At 34.7% G+C, this 26,893-nt stretch overlaps 1 protein-coding gene across 1 annotated transcript in view; it reads right to left on the bottom strand.

The window, feature by feature from the left end:
• Positions 1–5,852: 5,852 nt before the first annotated feature.
• The window catches only part of ADGRL3 (adhesion G protein-coupled receptor L3), an 822,802-nt gene continuing 801,761 nt past the window's right edge, over positions 5,853–26,893 (bottom strand). The window contains exon 24 of the mRNA XM_074344099.1: positions 5,853–6,004. Coding sequence (XP_074200200.1) covers positions 5,922–6,004 — 83 coding nt within the window. The 3' untranslated portion in view covers positions 5,853–5,921. The remainder of the gene's footprint in view (positions 6,005–26,893) is intronic.

Here is a 26,893-nt window from a genome sequence, read left to right as displayed (position 1 = left end):
TTCTGTTCTACAATCATCTCAGACCTGTTCCTACTTCCTAATCTTTGCACTTGATCTCTTGGATGGTATAGTCCTCCTGTGAGTGTTCAGGTTGCTGAATCCATCGCATCCTTCAGATCTCAGCCCAACTGCCATCTTCTCAGAGTCCTCTGATGAGCCCCATCCAGGCCCTGCCTCAGTCACATTCTGTCACATGACAGTGTTTATAGCCCTCAGAGCACTTACTGCTCTCAGAACTCACCTTTCTTAAATCACTAGTTACATGTTTATATTTATCTCCAATACAGTCTAGCCAGTACAGGAGACATGTCTGAAGATTCATATCCAGGGATTAGAGTGGGAAGTGTGGGAAGATTCTAGACTTAATTGCTGGTGGTCTTTTTTAGAAATTGCATGCTTAAAGCCCATTTATCTTTAGCTTTAAGCCTTATATTCAATTTTGGGACAACAGAGAAGTTCCACATAGCTTACACTGATGTTGTTATTTAACAAGAATCTATTCTGCAATCATGAATAAGTGAGCTAGAGAGGGAGTACAGGGCATAGGTTTCCTCAATTCACACCTTCCTGAGAAAAGGCATCTCATTCCAATTACACATTATTACTGTTAGCAGAGAAAATTTTTTCTTAACTAATGGCAAAGATCGAATTTTCAGAATATCTAAAAGACAAATGAATAATTGTGTTACTATCCTGTTAATAGTTTCCTCATGTAACTTTAATGTTCAATATTATAAACATATATATACATGTGTGTACTTATATATAGCTTTTTATATAGATATAACAAATTTTAAAAGCTCTGATAATTCTTTTTTTCTTAGAACTTCTTTTTTTAAATTAAAGTATAGTTGACTTACAATATTTCTGATGTATAGCAAAATGATTCAGTTTATATATATATATAAATATATATTATAAAAGAATATATATATTCTTTTTCAGATTCTTTTCCATTATAGGTTATCACAAAATATTGAATATAGTTCCCTATGCTATACAGTCAGTCCTTGTTATTTATATATTTTATATACAGTAGCATGTGTCTATTAATCCCAAATTCCTAGTTTATCCTTCTATTCCCTTTCCCCTTTGGTAAACATAAGTAGGTTTTGTGAGTCTATTTCTGTTTTGTAAATAAGTTCATTTGTATCATTTAGATTCTACATATGAGTGATATATGATATTTGTCTTTCTCTGTCTGACTTACTTCACTTAGTACAATAGTCTGTATGTCCATTCATGTTGTTGCAAGTGGCATTATTTCATTCTTTTTTAAGACTTAGTAATATTCCATTGTAAGTTTATGTATATGTATATGTATATGTATATGTATATGTATATGTATATGTATATGTATATGTATATGTATATATACACATACACACATCTTCTTTATCCATTCATCTGTCAATGGACATTTAAATTGCTTCCATATCTTGACTATTGTAAAGAGTGCTGCCATGAACATTGGGATGCATGTATCTTTTCAAATTAGTTTTCATCTCTTCCAGATAAAAGCCCAGGAATGGGATTGCTTGATTGTATGGTAACTATTTTTAATTTTTTGAGGAACCTCTATACTGTTCTCCATAGCGGCTGTACCAATTTACATTCTCACCAACAGTGTAGGAATGTTACCTTTTCCGCATATCATCTCCACTATTTTTTTTTTGTAGACTTTTTGATGATGGCCATTCTGACCAGTGTGAGGTGATACCTCTGTAATAACTCTTAAGTGTGTCAAAATTGAACAAATTTTAATAAAATTATCCTTGTCACTTAGTAATTAGTAGAAGTACTTGTATCTTCTATTTTTCCACAATATAATGAGAATCACTGGCTTAAGTTTTTCTTTTTTTCTTTTATTTTTCCTTTTTTTTTCTTTAGAGAAGCAGAAAAACATGTCTCAGAAAATCAGCAACTAGAAGATTTCAAGGGATCTGAGGAGCAAGCTCTATAATCTTTCATACCTGCCTCTTTCAGATAACCTGTTTAAATGATTTTTCTCAATGTATCTACTATCTCTACCACACAGACCACATGAAAGAAGAAAGATGGCTGCCAACAGTCCCTTAAATTTACAAGAAAAAGATTCAGTCACGTGGAGAAGAGACCAAATTTTAATCTCTATTTTTCTCTCTCTCAATTTCTCTAACCCAACGCCCAATTTCTCCCACTGTCCCCCACCAAAAGTTTTGAATTGCTTTTGAATTCTCCTTTGCCCATCCCCAGGCCAACCAAATGCTCCCAAGAACCTCATTAATGGATTCTCTTTACAGTTAAAGGAATTCTTTTAGATGCTGGTGTAATCCCCAAAGATATATTAGGTCAATGGGATGAAACTTGCATGCCTTCCTGAGGAATCTGGACTCCTGACAGTTGGTAATTCAGTGCCATTTAAGGTCTTCTATCTAAAATTTTCAGGTTTTATATATGTGTTTTGCAACAAACATTAATGGAAGTAGAGAGAAGAGTTTAGAGTTAGACAGATTCTGAAGATAGGCACAAGAGTCAGAAAGCTATTTTAATAGATCAGAACACAGCTGTGGAGTTTCTAACTTAAAGCTATGTCAGTGAGGTTGTGATCAGAGAGGACAAATTTGAGAGATATTTCAGGAAGAATCTTGACAAGGCTCAGTGAATGATTATGAAAATTAAGGGGCAGGCAAATGTTAAAGATGACTCTCTTGTTTCTATCTTGAGTCAAAAGTTGGATGGCATTTCCGTGAATTGATACAGAGAGTCAGAAGAACAGATATGGACCATGGGTAGGATGCATTCAGGAAAGAAGAGAAATGAAGCAATAGATAAAATCCATGTAAAACTAGGCAAGCAGGATCTAGGTGTAAAACCTGGGATTCACTACAAAGAAATATGAACCTAATTCTTTATACACAGACCAGTCAGAAGAGTTTGACCCTAGATTTTCTTGAAAATGTGGCCAAGAATATCATAAACTGTGCCATCATCCTGGTAAGTATTTTTTTAAATCTAAATCCCTTTTAGATCCTCATGCTCCCAAGTTTTATTTTCAGGGCATTAAGAACCTCCCTTCCTTCTACTTTGTCCCAACACTGCTCCACTGTCATACTGCTCACTTTTCACTACATTTCCTCCAAATCTTGACATATTTTCAACCATGACTAGTCAGTCGGAAAGTGTCATCCATCATCCATTAACTGCATTTCTTGAGATGAGCATTTTGCCTAGAATCCCCATAAATAAAGTCTTCTTTTTATGTCATTGATTTGACAGTTGTCGATATATGTAAATACTATAAGAAGTAATAAAATCAATGGAAAATACTGGAGAAAAGTTTACTGAATTAAGCTGGGTCCAAGGTGAGAGGAGACAACACAAGGGCATAAACACTAGGAGACAAGGATCATTGGCAAAATAACCAAAATAGAAAAATTATTCTCAAAGATCAGAGCTATTAAATTTGAAGAATCAATATAGCAACATTAATATATAATATTAATAGGCTTATTTCATTTTCAGTTGAAAGTGAATATTATCAAGTCACATTCAACTCATTACTAAATCTCAATGTTTAATAAAAAGAATATTTCCAAATGACCTTGTACTGGTCAAAGATACCTTTACACATTGGAATATAAATGAAAACCATATTCACAATTATTCAAATAAACTCAGTGGAATCTTCATAGACTGTAAAAATAACCTCAGAGGATATGTTAGAAAAGCAAGTCATGTAAATTATAAACCTTAGCCTATTAACAGTCAAATTAAACAGACTCTTAGTTATAAATACCTACATTGAAATCAACTTGGGAAGTTTCCACAAATTCAAACAAATTTACTTGCCCTGCCAAAATTTAGCACACATTCTTGAACCTGTTATTTCTCTCTTTCTTTCTCTCTCTCCCTCTTGCTGTTTCATGCACACACACACATACACACAGATGTTATTTATCTTTAAAGATGCTTTAAATCCTGCCATTGATCTAAGAAAGGAAAAAAGAGCATATTCTTTTACATTTTTTTAAAGTGGAGAAATAACCAAAAACAAACAAAAAAGTTTGTGAAAATAGAAAACAGAGTTGATAAAATGACAAGTATTTTCCATAAATAGAAAAAAGAGCTTTTTAAAAATCTTAAAATCCCAACAGAAGATTAATAAAAAATGAGCACAGCCTTGTAGAGTTGGTAAAAATAACTACACTGAGAGGAACTCTTTGTTTCAAGCAATTTTTAAAACACAGTAAATCAATTCATTCTTAATGGGATATACACTAAAAGGAAAAAAAGAAAACTGAAAGAGAAAAAAGTTCTCAAACTATTTTCCACCAGTTTTTTGAGAGCTAGTATTGTTTCCCTGAGTATGCTGTACAGGACAAAATGAGTGATGTCATTGAAAACTGGAATTTTGGTCAAGAGGAAAGGAGACCCACATGTAAAAGGAATTTGGTTAAGGAAAAATTCTGAATTCCTAAATTTGTTAAATTTGAATTGGAGTGCAAACATGAATATATGATTTTTTTAAATGTCCTATTTCTTTTCACTAAAAAAGGCTACATAGGAAAAATAAATATCCCTTTTAAGCAGATTTTGGTCTCCAAATACCATTTCTCACAAAGGAAACTGGAGCATCTCAAAAAATGTTTAGATTTCAAGCTAGGGTCGAAAAGATGCAAGTTGAACCTAGAACATGTTGTCAGATCAGACAGCAAGGAAGCAAACATGATTGGAATCATGTCAAAAGGCCTCAGGAGCCACCTGGGAAACACACCTACCATCCAAATCTAGGAAAATTTGGTCATGAATAAGAATAATGCATTTAATCGCTTAAGACACATCAGATGTTTAAATTCATAAGCTCTTAGAAATATATTTTGAAAAACTAAAAAACTAATTCATGATTTTGCAAGGGTGCCAGAAAGCCAACTTATCTTGAAATCTGATCAAAAAGGAAAAGACTCAAGTATCTATCCTGTATTTTCTATCCCTATAATGCTCTGAACTCAGATAAACAGAGTTGATGGGGGAGAATTTTTTAATTCATCTAAGTATTTCATATAATAATTGAAAAGGAATGACTGAATTAGAATCTCACCCTTTTGCAACCTTTTATGAAATAATCGATCTAGCAGTGATCATCTGCTAAATTCATAAAAAGAGAGACAGCAGATCTAATGACCTTCCTATTGAAATATAGGACCACCTATCAAGTAGCTTTGTTCAAAAAATAATCAAGCCTTGATCTGATTAATTTATAGGAAAAAGAATAGAGGACCCACTTAGAAATAATAGAGGATGCAATCAACAAAATTCAGACTGTAGGAAATTCTGCAAAACAAACTATAAGGTTTCTTCAACAGGTAATTGTGAGAAAAATAATAGTGAGACGGAGGTACAAGCTATAGACTAAAGAAGACTTAAGACACCCACCAATTGCTGTACATGGAATTTACTTGGATTGTGATTTGGAGAACTAAATTGTCAGAAAGAAAGTAAGAGATAATTGTGGGAATTTAAACAATCTTTTTATGTGCAATTATATTAAGGAATCCTTCTTAGTCTTTTATGTAATAATAGAGGCTATATTTCTTAATGAGTCATCTTTTAGTACTACATCAAAAATACATATAGATAATGTAGTATGACATGTGGTGTCTTCTCCAAAATAATTCTGGAGAAAGGAAGACCAACAGGATAGGAGCACAGATGAACCCAAGAGACATAGTTGATAATTATGGAAGCTGGGTGATGAATATATGGAGATATGCAATTTTCTTTCTTTTGAATTTTTTTTATTAAAAAATTTACAATGCTAAAAATTTGTTTAATAAAGTAAACATTTGCCTGCGTCTTGAAAGTCACATTTAATCAAAACAGAAACCAAAAGAGAAAATAATGTAGAAGCTGTAAGGAACTGAATGGCCAGGTGAAAAGTTTCAGGAAACACTCCATTTCGTATGTCCTCTGCTAGGAGCTCCTTGGCCAGAGACCTCAAGTTTTGCTATTTTGCATCTTCTGCCTGGAAAAAGTGATACATTCAATGAAGCCAATGAATTGAGTGGGGAAAAAAATAAAGACAATATAAAGGCATTTTAAAGATCATGAATTTATATATCCTTAGGCATTTGAACTGAACCTCAGAATAAAACTGTTAACAAAATTACAAGGAGATAACAGCAGAGATCAAATCGGTAATAGTTTTCCCATAACCCTGTCTGAAAAGAAGAACTGAGGAGGGGAGACTGTATAACAACAGAAAAACAGATCTAAAATTATTCTAGTTTGTATTTATTCATTAATATCTATGAAAACCAACAAACCTATGAAATAATTGGATGGCCATAAAGAGAGGTAGAAGGGATAATAAATGTACTACTATAACCATTATAGTAGAGAGTCAATAGAAGACACTTTCTAAAGTCTATGAATCAGTAAATAGATGTTTAAGCATATTATATAAATGTATAGTTACCTTCAATAAGTACCAAAATAAAAGTATAAACCTTTCAAAATAGCAGAAATAGAAAAAATTTATTAAAAAACAAACAAAAAATTTAAAACTAAATATGAAAATCCATAAACAAAGCACTAAAACAAAATATAAATGACAAAAGTGTGACACATTATACATATAGAACATAAATATATTACTTTGATAATAGAAATTATATTTCCATTTCAACAGATGACGGTAATTTAAACAAATTGGTCATATCAAATCCTCAGTAATTTGCAAAATATCTTTTAAACTACAGATTCTATTAGCTAACTATATAATCATTCTGAAAAGTTTTAAAATTTAGAAACGAAAGTATCTAACCAATTGGAAATTTAATTTTATATTAAACTACTCTTAAAAGTACTTAAGACTCTGCGTCTGATTATTTAGAAAACAATTGTAACAATAATTAGGATGCTTATGAATATTCTATTTTTCCTTTTTTGGTGGACACATAGTGTACCCCCTCCTTTGGTATTTCCACGTCAATAAGCATTTTTACAATTTTATTAATTGTCCCTCCATTCATCAGATCACTAAATGATCATGTCACTTGTGTCATAAACTGAAGTGCAATAAATTCATGTCTGTTTCCCAATCTTCTATTCTGTTATAACTTGGCCTTTGGGGGATGTGTGCAATTTTTTTCTTTTAACACAGAATAGTTAGAAATAGTGACAATCATATTAGCATCTTTTCATCAATAAAATTGAGTCCTGGGACATAATACCACAAAGGGAACTTTTTTTTTTGAACTTTGAATTCAGTCAAAACAACCCCCAACACTGAGACGTTTTCAGACGTACACGAAAAGGAAGCAAAAGACACACACAAAAATTAACAAATCTTAAAGTACAAATTCTTAAACTAGAAAATAAAGCAAGCAAACTAAACAAAAGAAGACAATAAAACCAAATTGACTCTCTAACTAATAAAAATAAGTATATGTACTTAAAAGAAAATGAAAATTATCGTTTTTGAAGACCATATATTTTCCACCTAATAAAGATGCAAACAGAAGCACTGCCAGATCTGCTAATTATAGAGTTTGCCATATGCTAATAGTAGTGACATCAATAGTCTCCCTACAAACAACAATAACCTGAAATTTAAAAAATAATAATAACTGTCAGCTTGGAAGTTTTCACACTATCACAACAATAAATAAAAAGCTGAACAGGCCAAAAAATCAACAACTCTTCTAAGATTCTTATGAGAAGGGAGGACACAGGGCAATCTGCAGCCCCTAAGATCAGAGAGACAGGCAGGCAGGTGAATACAGGAAATGGCTGCTTCCTTGAACACAACACTCATGCTGTAGGGAGCAGGGCCCTGGTAGGAAAGCCTGAACTGTAGCTGACAAACTGTGGGAAATTAGTGCAGACAATTGACAGCTAAAAACTTCAAGGGGATCCTGTCATGGGGGTAGGCGGTGGGCAATACTGTGAGTTTTACCTCCAGGAGCTGGACCAGGTTCCCATAGTATATATTTGAGGAAAAGACCCGTGAACTTCCGGCAGAGGAGGGGGAAGGGGTTCATTCTGAAACACGCCAGAGCACTCTGTTCTTCTTAACAAGGCCTGCCTGCCCTCAGGGGAAACTAGTTAACCAAATCGTAACTTGCTTTGTATGATCAGAGTCTGATTGACCTGGGCAAGGGAAATTTCTAACTCCAGCAGCTCGAAGCTTTCCATGTGAAAGAAAGGAAATACCCAACTCCAGCCCACTCCAGCCATCCTGTCCCACCTGATGGAGAAGAAAAAGCACTGAGACACTCTTGTGAGGTGCACAGTCCAGAGGCAGAGGCTCACTAAAAGACTGAGCCCAATCATAGGACTTCACTCTTCGCTTCTGCCCACACCTCACCGCCACATTACTGAAGACCTATTTATAGCAAATGAAAAGTTGCTCAGTCACACTTATTTTTTAAAAATAGATACCCATTTTCCTTGCACCAATGAAATTTTTTACTATATATATTTTAAAATACTAAGTTGGTAGATTTATGTTGGTTTGAAAACTTAGGAATTTGGAGTGATATCTGAAACTGGCCTCGGGTCATGGTTGGTTGTGGGGGTGGCAGGGAACTTGGCAAAGAGAGATGGAAGGAAGAGGCAGATGGATTCAGACTGGTAGATGGCTGATTAACAAGCAAGGGAACTTGCTTACAGGCTTGTCTTCAGCAGCGGCAGGACATGGAGATCTCTGCAATCACACACTAGAATCTTTAAAGTTTATATGGAGACCTTAACCATTTATTCCAGTCCATATGGTCTCAACAACACAGTGCTCTCTCGAGGCTATATCCTTGAAATGGCTAAGGCTGTGGGAACACTGGGTGGGTGGAAGGTACATTCCAAAGACAGAAAGAAGGTGAGGTGCCTCTGACTGCCGGGGTCCAGCTTGCAGGTCAGCCAACAATCATGACCTCTTGATGGCCTCCTCCAACAATTTATTGAGTAAATGTTTGTAGAACCTTCATGAAAGGCAATTTATCCTTTTAAATAGTCCTACATATTTACAAAAATATGTACAGGATATCCACTTGTTTAAAGAAAATAAATTGGAAACTATGTAAGTGCCCATCAAAACATGTAAATGGTTACATAAATTAAGGAGTTTATATATTAAGCAATACTATGTAGTAATTTAAAAGAATAGGAAAGCTATTCTAAATATGAGTACCTCTGCATGTATTAAGTTTAAAAATCTGGTTGCAGAGAAAAAGATGAAAATTATCATTAATTTTATAAATAAATGAATCAGACACTGTGTCAGGGAGAGGGTATCGATAGGTATGTATACATGTTCCCTTGTGGTTAAATCTATACAGCTGTGTCTGAAATGATTCACTGCAATCTGACAAAGGTTATAGATAGAGTAGAAATTTTAATTTTGCATTATATGGTTTAATTTCTTTATGATAAAATGTACTAATAAATTCTTAAATAATTCAATAAAGTTTATTTTAATATGACTCAAAGCTATGACTGTGAGCAATTCAGAAATCTCAAAATATTTATTTTATTATATAGAAAATAACAGAATCACCTAGATATCCTCCAGGTACACAAAGCCTAGAATCAAGCCCAGGCATCCACAAACAAGATGACCTTGAGTAATCAGGATTACCAAGAAGTGGCTAATATGCCGTATCTGTGCAAAAAAGCATATCCTTGTGAAAACCGTGAATTCAATGTATTGTTATTATTACAGTCCTATAACTCTATGGATTTATTAGTGGTATATCATATTGCCCAGAGAACAATGTAATTTTTATATACGCGTATATATTATTTATGTCTATATATAAATTTCTTTACTCCTACTCGACGTGTTTCTATAAAATGCTCCTCTGTCCCTTGTAAGCCTAAGTAAAAGATTCTTATCTACAAAGAGGAGAGTGTTCTGGCAATATTTATATATATATATATATATATATATATATATATATATATATATATTAGAATGAAGTTCTGTTTCTCAAGAAGCTTCATATACCTTGAAATGATCTTACCTTTATTTATAAATAGAATGTACATTTTAACTAAAAGTACTGATTCTTCCTTGTAAGTTAAAAAAAAGGAAAAAGAAATTTAACTTCTTGGAATAGTTGTTACACATCATAGAGTATTAAATAGATGCCAATTGACTTCTCCTCACTTGGTTGTCTCCATGTCAAGGTAAGTCTAGCCAACCTCACCTCTAACTTACTCATTCCCCTAAAGCTTTAATGAACTGATTCTTCCTAACAGAACAATTATGCTCTTGTAACTAAATCAATCACTCATCATGAGACATGGGCTTGCACTTACTTGTCTGGATCAGGAAGGCTGAGGATAATGGACCATTAAGAACTGTGCTTTCCTAGCCACAAAAAATCATGAGGCTTACTGGCAAAGAGTGAGTTTTTAGATAAGAATGAAAATCTTAAGAGGGTCAATTTGTTTTTAATTCACTTGGAAGACTGCCCTTATTTTTAAAGCCCCACAATGACAGAGTTGCTTATTTTTACTTTAGAACAATTATGTTAAATAAGGACCATACCCTTATGGAATAACTGACACTGGAAATCTTTTATGAAAAACAAACAAAATCACCTCCCATTAGAAACTTTAACATCAGATTAAAAACCTAAAGCGACTTTGAAACAAAAAAATGTGTCTTTATAAAAGTTAATGTTAAGTCATATTCAAAATCCGGAGAAAGAGTAACCAAACATTTCAAGCCAAACTCCACTTGCGTTTTCTCTTCCCCAAACTAAGCAGTATATTTAAATTGATAATTCACCAAACTCAAATTTTAAAAAATTCCTTCACCCCAACTTGAACTCATTCATGTGCAATAAGAAGAAGTATGTGACTCTAGAGTTCTCGAAAAAGGCAAATGTGAAAATGTTTCTCTGTAAGAGGTCCAACTCTAAGGTTCCTTATAGCTAGGAAATATATAAACAGTGAACTTAAGATGACAGTACAGCAGAGATGTAAAAACAACTCACTGGTTACTTATCAGGAAAGAGTGTATATGAGAACTGACACACTATTCTATAGAAGCACATGGAATTCATGCCCTTTGTTGCCCTGACCAGCACAATGCCTCAGTCTATGGTGATAGCCTGTTCGGGGAACACTTGCTCTCTGATCACTCTTTTCTTGTTTGCAGGCTCAGAAGGAGCAGCATAATACCTTGAAGCTCTTTCTCAGAGTAGCTATTTATTTATGAACAAGAGGGCTAATGACACCGCTGGGAACAGTTGGTAGAAGATTTGCATCTCACCTGTGTACATTTGCCTGGTAGAATCATGTTTCCTTGTTCCTCAGACTGTCCTCCACCTGACAAAGTGACCTGCAATTTTGGCAGTCGTTCCTTCATTTCAAACCCTCTAGCAAAAAGCAAATGCCCTTTGAATACAAGGCAAAAAACTGAAGACCTTCAAAGGTGCCACAGATTAGCTTTCATTGTTCTTTCCATTGTATATTGAAATTGACATACTTAAGAAAAAGAAAGCATTGGATAAACTTTGTAGCGATTTAGAAGGCTTTCTGCTATTACTGGGAAAGGGGATAGATAGTCTTTTCAATAGCTCATGATTTTTTTCTAAATTAGCAATGATTCCCTTCAAAACTTATTAGCTAATAGCAACTCTTTGTTAATGAGCTATTGTTATGTCTAATGGACCGTGTTTTATCAAGGACTGCATTTCAAAGCCACAGATTTGAGCTTTTAAATTATTTTCTGAAGTATTTCTTTCCCAATAAACCCTTATTTTTATAATTTCATAAATATAAATTGACACACAGATGGTAAATATAGGACCGTAATTTTGTGGGTGAGAAAGCTAAATCCTATGTGCAAGTGAGGGATTTTAGAATCCCAGCTGTTGATTCAGCTGCCGCAGCAAAATCTCCCAAGTGTGGTATTAGTGCTAGCAACTAGGTGCTTAGCTCACTCACCACTTCCGTTTCTAAGAGTGACCTCAAGTGACCCCAGTTTGAAAACCAACCTATTTATAATGTACCTGTTGCCTGGAGAACAAGATTATACCACCCTTCCACACCTTGGTCTCACTCAAACCCTAAGCCAACTCCAAGGAAAAAATCACTTTTCCACATCACACAGGAAGGCATATAACAAATACCACTTAAGCTAAAATCCCTTAAGAATGTAACATCCCTGAGAGCAAGGACTTGTCTGTTTTGTCCAATGCTCTATCCTGTGTCTAGATTAGCAATACCTTAAAAGAATCTGTTTGGAATTGAGAAGTTGGGAGATTTATTATTCATTTTCAGGAAAAATCAAATAATTTTTCACTTGTTGGGATTTGGTTTGTTTCTAAATGTAGCTGCCTAGTCGACCCACAGAAACTGCAAGTTTAGGACATGAGGATTCTTATTCTTTATACTAATGTAAAAGGAGGGAGAGAGAAAAAAATTTTCTAGAATTATAAATTATTTACAGCATTTTCATTTCTAAAACTTTCTCCCCTTTGATGAATCATTCACATCTGTTAAAATAAAAAATTTCAAAGTATCAATAGAAAAAAGTTTTGGCCACAGGAATAGCCAGAAACAAACAACTGCCATTCCTCTAAAAGAAGGAATGTGCATTTAAGGCATAACTTACTGATAGGATCAGAATGTGTTTTAACGGTCAAAAGGTCCTAAATAGTTAGATGTGAGCTGTAGACAATTTTACGGCATACAACGCACTTTTTAATTGCTCACTTATTTGAGACATGCTGATGTGATCAAGTTTCTGCAAGTCTTATGTTTTGTGTTTTGGGGGGAGGTAATTAGGTTTATTTATTTTTTTATTTTAACGGAGGTACTGGGGATCGAACCCAGGATCTCATGCATTCTAAGCGCACACTCTACCACTGAAATTTACCCTCCTGCCTGCATGTCTTTTAAAAGTAAAAGTGAAACGTTAATAACTTCTTTTTTTAATGGAAGTAGGTCTACAGCCGAAAGAATTTGCATTTGCTCATGCAGGCAACCCATCTATCCCTCCCACTTTGTTCAGTTACCTGCAAATTTCCTTCCTAATGTCCCTGATTCTTCTAATTCATTCACTTACTAGGTATTATTGAGAACCTATAGTGTGTAAGGTGCTCAGCTAAGCACTGGACACAGTAAAGAATAAGACCTATATATTCTCCTGCCCTAAGAGAATCTGTGTTCTAGAGAAGAAAAGAGAAATATCAAATATACAATTGCTTTGATAAGTGAGTGAATGATTGAATGAGTACATGTCAATTTTGATAAAATCATAAGGAAAAGTTAAAAAAAAAAAAAGGAAAGTCAATAGAAACCATGAAAGGAATAATAGGAAGCCTGTATCATATGCAGGTGAGGAAGGCTTCCTGGCAAAAGTGGCACTGAGGAAGGAACCAATTGATGCAGAGGGTTATCCACTTGATGAGGTGAGGGAAGCACATTTCAGAAAGAGCACACATGAGCTCAAGGAGTTGAAGCCAATGCAAGAAAAGTCATGATGTTTGCACAAGAAAGGTCTTGGCCTGTCAGAAAAAGGTGTGAATTTAAATTTGTAAATTTAGTGTAAAGATGAGACTTGCTCAGTTAAGGTTTCTGCTACTTAAATGATGCTCAAAGGTCTTCAAATTCTCAAAATGTTTCTTCAAATAATTCCTAAAGAAATCTGACTCTCAATGAAAACAAAAACTAGAAACAAACATTAAGAAAAAACTAAAAACAAAAAAAAAACAAAAAAAATTTATTTTTTTCCTCAACTATGAGATAGCAGATCAAATATGATATTCTACAGAGAAGTATTTAAATACATGGACTCTAATCTGCATTCTGTTTGGGAAGTTGTAGTCATATAAATTAACTTAGCATAACTTTGTTTTAGAGGACTAATATTGCATTCAGAAAAACTACAGAAAAAAAGCCACACAATATACACCTCATATAATTTTAGGGTTTAATTTATAAGACAGGCTTGATCAAATGAGTAATAGGGAAGATATCTCTGTTTACTTTTCCACATGTTGGGAAATTATGAATTATACATGATTCTGTATTCTTAACAAGGCTATATCCATTCAAATTTTCTCAATAAATATGCATTATATAATTTCTATTTTCCAGGTTTTCTGCTTGGAACTGGATTTGGAAAAGTGAATAATAACCAGTACTAGCCTTCTATTAAGAGGAGATGGCTGAACAACCTGAAAGCTCAAAAGCTTCTTTAACCAATTCAGTATTTTATAGGTATAATTATTATTGTAATTCTTTTCTATGTGTTTAATATAGTTTGTTAAAAGCTATTATTAAGAAAAGCACAGAGAACTGACAAAGGCTTAATTTCCAGAGTATATAAACAGTTCGTACAACTTAATAACAAAAAAACAAAGAACCCAATCCAAAAATGGGCAGAAGACCTAAACGAGCAATTCTCCAATGAAGACATACAAATGGCCAATAGGCACATGAAAAAATGCTCAGTATCACTAATTGTCAGAGAAATGCAAATCAAAACTACAGTGAACTATCACCTCACACCAGTTAGAATGGCCATCATTCAAAAGTCCACAAACAATAAATGCTAGAGAGGGTGTGGAGAAAAGGGAACACTCCTGCTGGTGGGAATGTAGTTTGTTGCAGCCATTATGGAAAATAGTATGGAGATTCCTCAAAAAACTAAAAATAGTCTTACCATACGACCCAGCAATCCCACTCCTGGGCATATATCCAGAGAGAACTCTAATTCAAAAAGACACATGCACTCCAATGTTCATAGCAGCACTATTTACAATAACCAACACATGGAAGCATCTAAATATCCATCAACAGATGACTGGATAAGGAAGCTGTGGTATATTTATACAATGAAATACTATTCAGCCATAAAAAATAATAAAATAATGCCATTTGCAGCAACATGGATGGACCTAGAGATCATCATTCTAAGTGAAATAAGCCAGAAAGAGGAAGAAAAATACCATATCATATCACTCATATGTGGAATCAAAAAAAAAGAAAAAAAGGACGCTATGAACTCATCTACAGAACAGAAACAGACTCACAGACAATCTTATGGTTAGTAAACAATCTTATGGTTACCAGGAAAGGGAGTGGGAAGGGATGAATCTGGGAGTTTGAGGTTTACAAATGTTAGCCACTATATATAAAAATAGGTCTTTTAAAAAGTTTCTTCTGTATAGCACAGGGGACTATGTTCAATATCTTGTAATAACCTTTAATGAAAAAGTATATGAAAATGAATATATGTATGTATATGCATGACTGGGACATTGTGCTGTACACCAGAAATTGACACATTATAACTGACTGTACTCCAATAAAAAAAGAAAGAAAAGCACAGAGGTGAAGGGAAGAGAAGCTTCTAAAGGAGGTGGTACAATAATTTAGTCGTGAAGAAGGAGTAGACTAGTAGAGATTATACGTCTCACGCAGAAAGAATAGCATGCGTGAAGCCAGGGATGTGGGGGAAAATCATGGAACATTAAGGTAAGAATGAGCCAGGGAGACTGCATCCATACAACTAAGATCAGAGTGAAACTAGGCAATTATATCCTTTACCAAAATACTGACAAGAGATGAATCAGAGATATGTTCGTAGATGCAACTGTACTTTTTTTTAAAAAGGCATTCATTCCATTTGGCATTGTTTCTCCAAATTACATGGGGGAATTTAAAATAAAACATAAAAGTTTCCGTACCTGTGCCACATGTGCCTTAAGTCCCAATTCACAGATGTTACCATTGTTAGCATTTTGACTGTCAAGTTTTATGACAGTGACATTACAGTAATTCTAATTAAGCCATTCAAGCTTTGTCTATAGGATGTTTCTAAGATGAGGGAGTAGAAATAGAAAGGTGGGTGTAGGGGACAGTGTACAGGATATGACTCATAATCTGCAAATATAGATGTAGAGGGTCAGATTGATCAGCTGCTTTGTAAAGGGGAAAAGGGAGAGTAGATATTGCCTTAAGGTCATTCTGATTTCAGACATGGTTGGGTACAGGATTCCTGAGGGTTTCACATTGACCAGATGTGTAGTATACATAAGAGAGAGGTATTTTAAATCCTTCCCAAGAGGACCACCTGGGAGGGTGCTATGAGCCTACAAGAAAGAATATCTGTGGAGTAGACTGACCAAAAAGTGGACAGTTAGCCCCTAAAGAAAAATGCATTAACCATATCACAGACATATAGTCAAGTTATCGAAAAAAAAGAATCTTTAAAATACTTTCAAGATTTCCTACAATAGAAAAAGTTAGTTTTAAACACACCACCAATCACAGAGTGCACAAAATCATTCTTCTAGCATATATTCAAGTTGTAATAATAATCATGTAATTGTGTAGCTAACATATATAGAGGACTTAATACTTGCCAGATACTGTTCACACATACACACACATACACGTGTATACATATTGAATTTCATCAATTTCGAGATGTCTACTTTCTCACATTGCAACACTTCTGAAATCTAGATGCCTCTGATAATCAGTAGAGTTTTATGACTCATTCTTAATTAGCCAGTGCTGTCGCAGTTGTCATTGTCTGTCATACCGTTCTTTGGTTGCTCCTGGGGCATATCTGGACAACTGCCCCTCTAAATACTTTAATCAAGGAACTATTTAAGGATATTTTGAGGAAAAATACAATCTCTGATTGTTGTCTAAATAATCTTTTGTTGATATCTTCTGATAAGATTAAGAAGGCACCTTTATCAAAACTTGTAGGAAGGATGTCAGTCACTTGGAAGAAAATACCATAAACAGTAATGAAACATTCTTTTGAGAAATGCCCTGTCACTAGTGACATTCATGGCACAGAGAGGAAAGCATGTAGAAAAATACAGACATCAATGACACTGAGTCAAAAAATGATTCAAAACCTGTTAGACTGAATGTGAAGAAGTTTTAAAATGTATCAATAAATTTATGTCACTTAGAGCTTCCTTTGTTATGTAAATGGAATGGTAAAAAAACTATGCATAAATAAATTAAAAGGAATTCTTTCAATAATTAAAAAACAAATAGTATGAGTAGTTTTAAAAGTATTACGTCATAGTTTATTAGCAACTTCTGTTTTTCCTTTTTTAGTGGTACATAAAATAAATGTGGTTTACAATCATTAGTCTTAGATTCTATTAAATATGTTTTATTAGTTCATTTCTCACAACAGTCTTATGAAATAAGTAATATTTTCCCATTATCTTTCATCTCAAACCTTTGAAAAGTGAGAAAGAGAAGTTTATTAGAAGAGAAAGAGGTGAGAGAGAAAGAGAAAAGAATCAAAATAACCCCTTCTCTACAAGAAGACAGCCCCCCCCCCCCACAGACACTGAGAGATCGGGAAAAGTCTTATTTTTGAACAAATATTGAAGAGTCAATTAATACACTGAACCAGAGACTTGAAGGCATGAATCCAGATTATTTAGAGGAAACAAAATATTTTTCTGTCAACAAAGAGTGAATAGAAAAGTCATGAGTTTTTATCAAAAATTAACGGCAATCTATTCTGCCTGACCAGTAGAATAAAAAGGACAGGGGAAGACAAAAATAAAGTTGCTTTTATGATTATACCCTGCGAATTTTTCTTGTTTACTGTACCATGTACCCACTACACATGGAATCAATCAGTGAAGTTGGCTTGCATGGATTTCTTCTGTACATAGGTGATGATGAGCTAGAGATAGACAGAGACGGTAGAGATGATAAAGATAGATGGACAGAGAGACAGACTGATTTTTCCCCCTCAGTGACCACAGTCCTTGAATGGGGAACACTAACTGGTGGGTTTAGGTTACTGGGCTGGGACTACTGACAATTTTACCAATAGGGTATATGGGTAAAGAACCACTAGGTAGGAAACTGGAAACTCCCCTTCCTCCCAACAACTTTTACAAATTAAGGAGGGTATACAGTTGTGGGTTTTTTTGTTTCGTTTTTTGGGAGGGTGGTAGTGGTAAAGAAGTCTTTTTTCCAGCATCTGTTGTTCAAGTCTGTTTACCTCAAATTCCACTGTGCTTCTCTTTCAGGACCCAGTAATTTCACATCTGAGGCCAATTATAAGCTCCTCCTAGAACAGTTCCCTGGCTTGAGCCTAAGGGGAAAGTTATTACTGCCAGCCTATTTATTTACATGAGAAAGAGGCAGTTCTTTAATGAATCACTGTGCTGATGCCTCCCTGGCCCACTCCCTCTCATACTTTGACTTTGACCTTGGAATTTTTAGAGAAGATCTATGCTTCTGTCTAGTGCTCAGGGCCACAATTTTCTTTTCTCCTTCAATCTTATCACTTGTTTTCTATCTTCCAGGAATCCCTTTAACCCTTTGTTGCTCTGGCAGAAATGTTTCCTGATTTTTAATGACAATATTGCATCTTTGTCGTTTTTGTTAAGGTTTTTCTGTAATTTCAGTAGAATCCTCAGAGGAGAGGAAATAGTTCCCTGAGCTTAGTATTCAGAGAGACTCCTTTAAATGGTTGAATTCAGCCAGAGAGATGTTCTTCAAAATACTGCAGTAATTCATAATATATTAACTGGATCTATGACATGATTTGAATGGTTATTTTCTAGATTCAGCTTAAATCATTCAAATATTTTAGAATTATTCTCAGTTCCTGAGAATCCCAGCCCCTTCCCCAAGTTGTTGCAATAATTCTCCCACTTGTTAGCATATGAAATAGCTGAGCTCATAAAAACTAATATCGCCACACCTCATGGCCTTTTCTTTTGCCTTTTGAGATGGCCCACACTCTGTCTATGAAGTGTGAATCTCTCTGAATAAATCTACTTTTACTCAACTATGCTCACTCTTGAATTCTTTCCTATGAGAAGCCAAGGACCCTCACTTAATGAGGCACATCCCTGGGACTCCCTGGGACCTGAGACGTGGCCATCCTTTTGTACTGCAACTTTCCTATATCAATATGACTCATTGTGTTTTCCTGTCTCTTGAAAAAGACTAATCACATGAAGTAGTTGTGGCACAGTGGAATGAATAATGAACCAAAAGTCAGAAGATCTCAAGTTGAGAACAAATTCAAATTCTCAGTCAGTCATTATACCTCTAAGACTCTCTTTTCCTGTAAAATGACAATAATAAGAAATTTCACAGGGAGTTGTTTAGGATCATATGTGTATTAAAACAAATGGAGAGAGCATTATAAAATTTATATAAAGCTTGGTTGTTATTATTAACTGGAAAACATTATCTTTTATAGTCAGAGATGACATCATCTAGCCATCAGATTAATTATATGTAAATTACAAACATGAAAAAATAATATTTTATCTTTCCCAATCTGAACATAACAGGACACAATTCAAAATATGTATTCACCACCTTAGGAAAAAAAATATCAGCCATTTTCTGAAATTGATGGTCATACTTCCTTAGTCATAAACTAAGTAGAAAAGATATATACAGGTCAGACGTAGCAGGCTAGTAAAAAAAAATGTAAAAAATTATAAATAAATCCTGACCAGACCAAGGATTTGCTTTCACTAGAAGAGTCTTTCAAGCACTGAAAAGTGAACTTGTTCAGAAGTTCAGAAGTTCAGTTCAGCTAAGCATTCCCCAAATTTGGCAGTTGATCCAAATGTTATTTGAACCTTTAGAGAACATATAATTAGACTGAAAATCTTATTAAAACAGGATCACTGTCTGGTACTATTTCCACAAGTTTTGCCTCTTGATATAGCCATAACAGAGGACTAGAAACATATGTAAAAGTAATTGATGAAAATTACCAACATTTTTCTGAAATATAGGACAAGACTAAAGTTGGATCAGGCTCATGTACAAAGTTCAAGTTGTTTGTTAAATGTGTTCCCATGTGGCAGTTTAAGGGGGTAAAAAGTGAATGGTTCAGGTGATAGTTTTCCCCTAAATTGTACAAATAGCCAAATTAAGAAAGCCACGAATTTCTTCACATACAGGAAAACAAGAATTGTCATTCTCCATGTAAAATACTGAAGAGTATTTTATATGTATATATATTTTCCCAATCTATATGTATGTGAGGAGTACTAGTCTTCTTATAGGCTGATGGAGATCAGCTTGGTCAAAAATTATAGAATTGTTGAAAATAGAAATTGTACTAATTTTTAAGAGTCATCAGCTAATTTGATTCTTATTTCCATTCAACTGAAAACAATGTTCTTGCAAATGTAGGCTCTAAATTTAATTTCCTCCTCTACCCAAATAGTGTTCTCTACAGCATAAAACATGTTACTACAAGTAATTTCATTTTAAAACAACTACAAGAATAACACAACCTTCAAAAACCCGAAAAAGTGCTCCCAATCCCTATGTGATCTCTGTGAACTCTATCATTGCCTCATTTTCTCAAGGAAAAAGAAAGAACAAATAACTTTTTTGATAGCCACTCTGTTTCAGGTTTTGTCTTCTCATATTATTTCATTCATCATCAGTTTCTTCTCCCTTTTATTTATTCTAACACCCTTGTTACTGAGATCTTGAGGTTGCATGCTTCCTTGAAATCTAAAAAGTCTCAGGGTTTAAAATTTCTTATTAATTTTTTTATTTTCCACAAAAGAATATAAGTATATATTTATTAGCTTTTATTTCAAAGCTATTTCCTCACAAGCCAAGTTTTCAAAGTACCATCCTGGATATTTTGATTACCACCTAATTCAGTAATACTTAATTGAGTTGGAAACTAAAAACAGAATCCTGGAATGCAGATTCACAAGGTGCTCCCAACAGGAAGAAATAAAATCTGCACTCTGTTACTTCAGCATCTTAAGCAGGCAGGTGGCAAATACTATCTGACTCTTAAACAACTTGCTTTTAAATCATTTTACACAACTCAGTCAAAATGTGACATATCTATAATAAATTTTAAGTTTAGTACTTTTCTTTCTTTCTTTCTTTCTTTCTTTCTTTCTTTCTTTCTTTCTTTCTTTCTTTCTTTTTTTTCTTTTTTTTTCTGCAGAAGGCAAAAACCAATGAAAGAAGAAATCTGGACTAGTTTTTCCAAAATCATGTACAACAACAGAACACCCAAAGTAATCATGGAACACAAAGAGAAATAACCTCACTCCATGTAGTCGTAACGCAGAAAGCACACTTTACCTAGGAGACCACCAGCGTGCTTTTAGAAATCCACCTGGGTATGTTCTCAAGGCATATTTTAAATGGGCATTTGGCCCACAATTTATGTGTAGTACAAATTCTACTCCGTTTAATAATTCCTCAGTGTTATTCCAACTGTCAAAGTAGTTCACATTTTGTTTATATTCATTAAGTTCACTTAAGAATAGGCAATTATCTGGATATTGTTATTCTTTGACTCAGCATCGCAGAAATTCTTAGATACACAGTTGGCTGTCCCTCTCTTAACACTAACAAAAAGGACTCTAAAATTTGAGATAGTGGATATAGAGCCAGAATTGACTCTTAAGAGAATATGAGAATGTCTCATCCTGGAGGTACATTTTTACTCATATCAATACCAAAAATAAAGAAATGGCCTAAGGGCCAAATGCCATTTCAACTTTCCATCAAGCCTAAGAGTCTCCTTTACATCATTGCTAAATAATTCTTTAAATCATGCATCAAATGCTATATTCAAGGCCCTGCTCCAAAATGTAACTGGGTAGGACCCTATGGGGCCTTCCCGGGACAGACCCTTCCCCTCTGTCCTTTGCTTTAGTTCCTCTCTGAAGTACCTAGATGACAGTATCTGCTGCCTATTTCCTGAGTTGTTTTACAGATGCGAAAACCCCCACCAAAAGGAAGATGTTAATGACTTGACGATTGTGAGCACAGAGCCCGCAGGCCAACTGGAGCCTGAGGACTGATGATGTTAACCCCTGTGACACTGCCCTGTTACCTCACCAGCAACCAATCAGCAAATCGTGCACCAGCTGATCACATACCCGGCGACTCCCCTCCCTCAAATTGCCTTTAAAAATGCGGTCCTGAAACCCATCAAGGAGTTGGGGTTTTTTGAGCACTAGTGTCCCAGACACCTTGCAGAGTACCCTACAATAAACGCTGCACTTTCCTTCAGCACAACTGGGTGTCAGTAGATTGGGTTGACTGCGTGCAAGCGAGAGGATCCATGCACGTTTGGTTTGATAACCAAGAGACTCTGAGTTTCAGTTATTTACCACTGTAAACAATGATTTAAACAATCATCTCACTTTAAAACTTGCTCAGTGATTTTAACTATATTGTTTTCAAAAGAAAACTTTTATATATCCTTAACTATTGAACACAGTCTCTGGGGAAGGCAGATAATTCTTGCCCAACTTCATTTCAAAAACTTCCTTCATATTGACTTTAGCTACAAAAAGTTTAAAACTTGCTGAGAAATTGTATAATAAAAATGATGTTTTCTTTTTCTATCTTGATTACTGATATCTTCTTTGCAAAATCCTCCGAAATCCTACTGGAATACAGGTCTTAAAATTAACACCTGTCAGAGAAAGCCTGCCCCACCAATTAACAGCAAATCTTTTCTGCTGCTAAATCCTGGCAGCAGACCTGTATTTCTGTAGAAGACAGCCTCCAGAAATCTCATGAATTGCTATTTCCTCAGAGGGCAAGAGAAATGAACCTCTATATTAGCAGAAAGACAATATTAAACAGCTGCTCACAAGTCTCTCTCCAAAAGCACTTGATTTCTATAATAAACAGAATTAAATTGCGTCCATTTCTGGTCCTAAACAACAGGGCTGGGCTTTAAAATGTAGACTAGGCATATAAACTGCCACTGTAAAACCCAGCCTCTATCATAAACAGGGTAGTCTAGGGAAATTCCAGATTGAAATTGTAAGCCAAAGCTTGTTAACCAACTGCTTTAAAAGGACATAGGCAAGTTTTGTTTTAATTATTTTTTTTTTATTCCTGGAAACCAAATTAAAAAAACCTTTTGTTTGAAAAAACAATAGAGTTTTTCTTTCTTCTTTTTTTTTTTTTTTTTTTTTTGCCTTTCTAATTTGGAATGAAGATAAAATTAAAATTGCCATTCTTGTTTAAATGCCAACACACGCCATTTGTGCCAAAATGGCTTTATTCTGTGTATGAGCCCCATCAATTAAAATTCACAAGTAGAAGGGACTAGGAGATTTAATGCTTTGCTTGTTGAGCAGCCAGTGAACAGAGTAGAGAATTTCTTTTCTTTCATATGTAATCCTTGCTGATGACAGGAGTATACACAAACTCTGATGACAAAAACTGGATTGTTTCCAGTCTCCTTAGGCCTCCTCCAAACCTTTCCAGGCTTAGTTGTTGGTTCTGCTCTGTGTGCCCTGAAGACATGAGAACTGGGCTCTTGGATCCATCCACCTAGAACAGGATTCCTTTGGTCTATTTAAGTACTGCCTCTTTAAATGCTTCAATAAAAGAAAGCACTAGAAACCAAAGGCAATAAAGGCAGAAAGCCCAGAAGAAATATTTCAATGGGAAAAGGCCTGAAAGCAGACATTTTGGAAGACCTCTTTATTGTTTGGAGTTTTTTATTCTTCTTTAATTGTGAATAAATTCCACCCTAAACTGCAAGAGAAATACAATAGCACCTTAAGCTTATAAACCTGCACAGACTTGTGCCTCTCAGATTCCTAACTCAGGTGTGAGAGCCTAGTAAAGGCTAAAGAAGAACGTCCTGAATGAGAACCTGGCCATTCAGAGACAAGCACCACCCTGGAAAGGGCCTGTTTATTAGCATGGGCCATCCGAACAAATAAAAAGATTGTCCTTGACATAATCTAGTTGCTTACTTAAAAACCAATTATTTTAGATGCTCCTTAATTCACTCAAAATGTCAGTTTAGTTACTGAGTAACTTGGGCTTGATTAGCAGTAAGAAATCATAGTAAGCCTTTACCAGGGTATTTTTTTAAGTATGAATTTATTTTCATAAAATGTATATGCATGATTGAAATACCAAAAAAAACAAAAAAAACAAAAAAACCCCAAAAACCGAATCAGTAAGTGTTGGGATGTTCCAAATCACTGAGCAAAGAATAAAAATATTAGCTTCAAACTATTAAAAATTATTTTAAGTAAGAAATAATGTTCTATAAGTTACACATGTGTAATACCCTTTCATATTGTTTAGTGAAATTGTGGATTTTCTCTTGCTGTTGGATTTGTATGAGTAGAAATACCTTGAAATTAAAAAAAAAGAATACTGTGATACTATTTCAAAAGTTCAGTTGTGTGATACTGCGATTCTCATAATCTATTTTTTCTATAATAAAGGTACTTGGAAAATGGATAATTTATTTCATCAAATAAATATAAAAATGAAAGACAGTCTGAAAACTTACATACTAGAAGTTCTAAAAACAAATATTCAAATTGAATTACTTCTGTGACATATACACACACCAAAATGTATATCAATTATTCATCGAGATTATTTGTCTTTTGAGTTCCACTGTGCTTAGGAAGCATATTATAAATAAATAGACACATATGGGGAAAATGTGTATTATGTATGTGTCTAAATGTACGTCCATACGTGTACACACACGCACACAATACACACACTCAGGAGCCATTCATTTATATGTATCTTTCAGTCAAGATCACAAACAATAGAACTCATTTTAGCAGGTTAGGTAAAAAAATGAGTTTATTAACAAGTGGCCCCCAGATTCTCTGAAATCATGCTTGGAAGCTACAGAGCCAGAGACATTTTTCAGGAAGAAACTAGAAGCTGATTGTGGACACAGCCATTATGGTCTCTGTTACTTATACTCTAAAAATAATAAATAAGTAAGATGAAATCTAAAATCTCTTCACCAGGCTCTGCCACAAGTGCCAGAGTGGTCATATGAGGACCTCCTTCCTCATGTCACTCTCTTCCAAACAGAATTCTTAAGTGGTGTGTCTAATTGGTAGCACTTAGATCACATATCTGTACTTTTGTTCTAAGAGAATCTGGGGAAGGGGACTTCCATCTTGGAATGTTGGGATTCATAACATTGGAAATTCAACAACAGAGAAGGAGGGTTCAAAACATACTGATGGCCACAATAGATGACAAATATCTCTTACTATCCATTTCTTTGTATCCCAACCTCATCACATATTTTCCTTCCATATTTAAATTTCCAGTAAGAAAATGTCTCAGGCTAACATATTGCAACTATTATTAACACAAATGAAAATACAAGTGCCCTCACTCCAAACAAGTGGCAAATCCAAAGCTTTATAAGGTTTCTACCTCCAATTCCAAGGTATCTAGATGATAGTCATTATTCTTCTAAGGCTATTATATTTCTGGCTTTGTGTTCTCTTATTTACTAAACTGTAAAGTAAAATAATAGCAGACTTAGAAAGAGAAGAATATTTTAAAATATGTAAATATGTGTAAGACACTGCAAGGAATATGAGGGGATACTATATTCCTTATTTCTAGAATGGTTCATTATGTCATTTTGATTTTCTTTCTCTACAATGTATTCTAGGCTTCTTTTTCCTTTGACCAATTCCTCAACTGCTCAGGGTTGTTACTTGGCATGGTATACCACAGTTTATTCCTTAGAAACAGAGGCCTTGGTGGTCCTTCCTGTGTGTACCTATCTGCGGTAGTCTTCTATTCACTTTACCACCAGTTATAATAGCACTGTGAAGACCAGGATATCCCTTATATTTTAAATATTAATTCCTGGACCCATTATGTAGCCCCCTATTATCTTTGATAATCAGAGTCAATCATGCTAGCCACAATTTAACTCCCATTCCTCTTGGCCTGTTCATAAGAAGTTTGTAATAGTCATGAAGCAGTCTCAGGTCCCAGTTTTATGGGAATACAGTTGTGTGCCAGTGTGGGAGCCATCTTCTCCTGGGTACTAGGACTATCAAACCAACAAAGCCAAAAATCATGGGCCATGAACTATAATTTTGTCAAAAGGTCAGAAGATATAAGAGTGAAAGGTTACATTCTGATCCCCAATCTCTTGGTTCCCAGATCTTTGAAAGAAAAAGCACTGTATATTACTGAGTGGTATATAACATGTGCCACATTCTGCAAGATGTCTTCGAGCTTCATAAGATTGGTGCCATAATGTGTCTTTGATAATCTTATACACAACAAGATCAGCAACTTTTGGGTGACAGAGGATGTAGCTAACCGTCTAAATCCAGTGAGTATACATCTGTGCCTTAATTCTGAACCTGTAAATTTTGTTCCAGCATCAGAGGCACTGGTACATGGCTATCATAATAGAAGACAAGGCATTCAGTTAGTCCACAGACATTATTCATGAAAATGAGAAAAGGTAAACCTAAATATCCAAATTCAAAATAGTAGTTTATTCTAGTAAGACAAATCATTGTCCAGTTCATGGTAAGTTATCTAACCCTTCCTGGCTAGTTCATACTCTCCCCCGGGTATGGCTGGATGAAGGATTTGCCCTGTGAGGTTCTACCATTGGAAAACTGGAAATCTAATATAATCAGTAACTAGTCAGAGTGTGTTAAAGGAAGGACATGTTGATTCAATGCATATCCTCCTCACTGAAAACACGAATGAACCCATTCAGTGTTGGCATGGCTACTGACATTTTTATTAGCTGGGTCATCCTTTGACTCTAAATATTAATAATCTTCACAGTGAGAACCTTCAGCTTCTCATTCACATGGGAAACAAATAATCCCACACTCTAGGTGTATTTTGTTTTCTATCTAAATACTTCTTCCTCAAAGTGCCTTGCCAGCAGTTCTCCATTCCTTTCAAGTCCATGCCAATCCAGCCTAACTATTAATCAGTGTATATGAATGGGTGTGAAAGATACCTAATGTCTTTTTTCCTTCTAAGACAAATGGAATATGAGAGGTATAGCCCAAAATTCTGCCCATCAGGATATTAATTCTTCCCCCACTGTCTTTTAGAAATATCCCTGAGTACTATCCTAATAATGCAG

Source organism: Camelus bactrianus, chromosome 2 (assembly GCF_048773025.1).
Source record: "Camelus bactrianus isolate YW-2024 breed Bactrian camel chromosome 2, ASM4877302v1, whole genome shotgun sequence".
Taxonomy (NCBI): domain Eukaryota; kingdom Metazoa; phylum Chordata; class Mammalia; order Artiodactyla; family Camelidae; genus Camelus; species Camelus bactrianus.
This window is presented reverse-complemented; position numbering and strand designations above follow the sequence as displayed.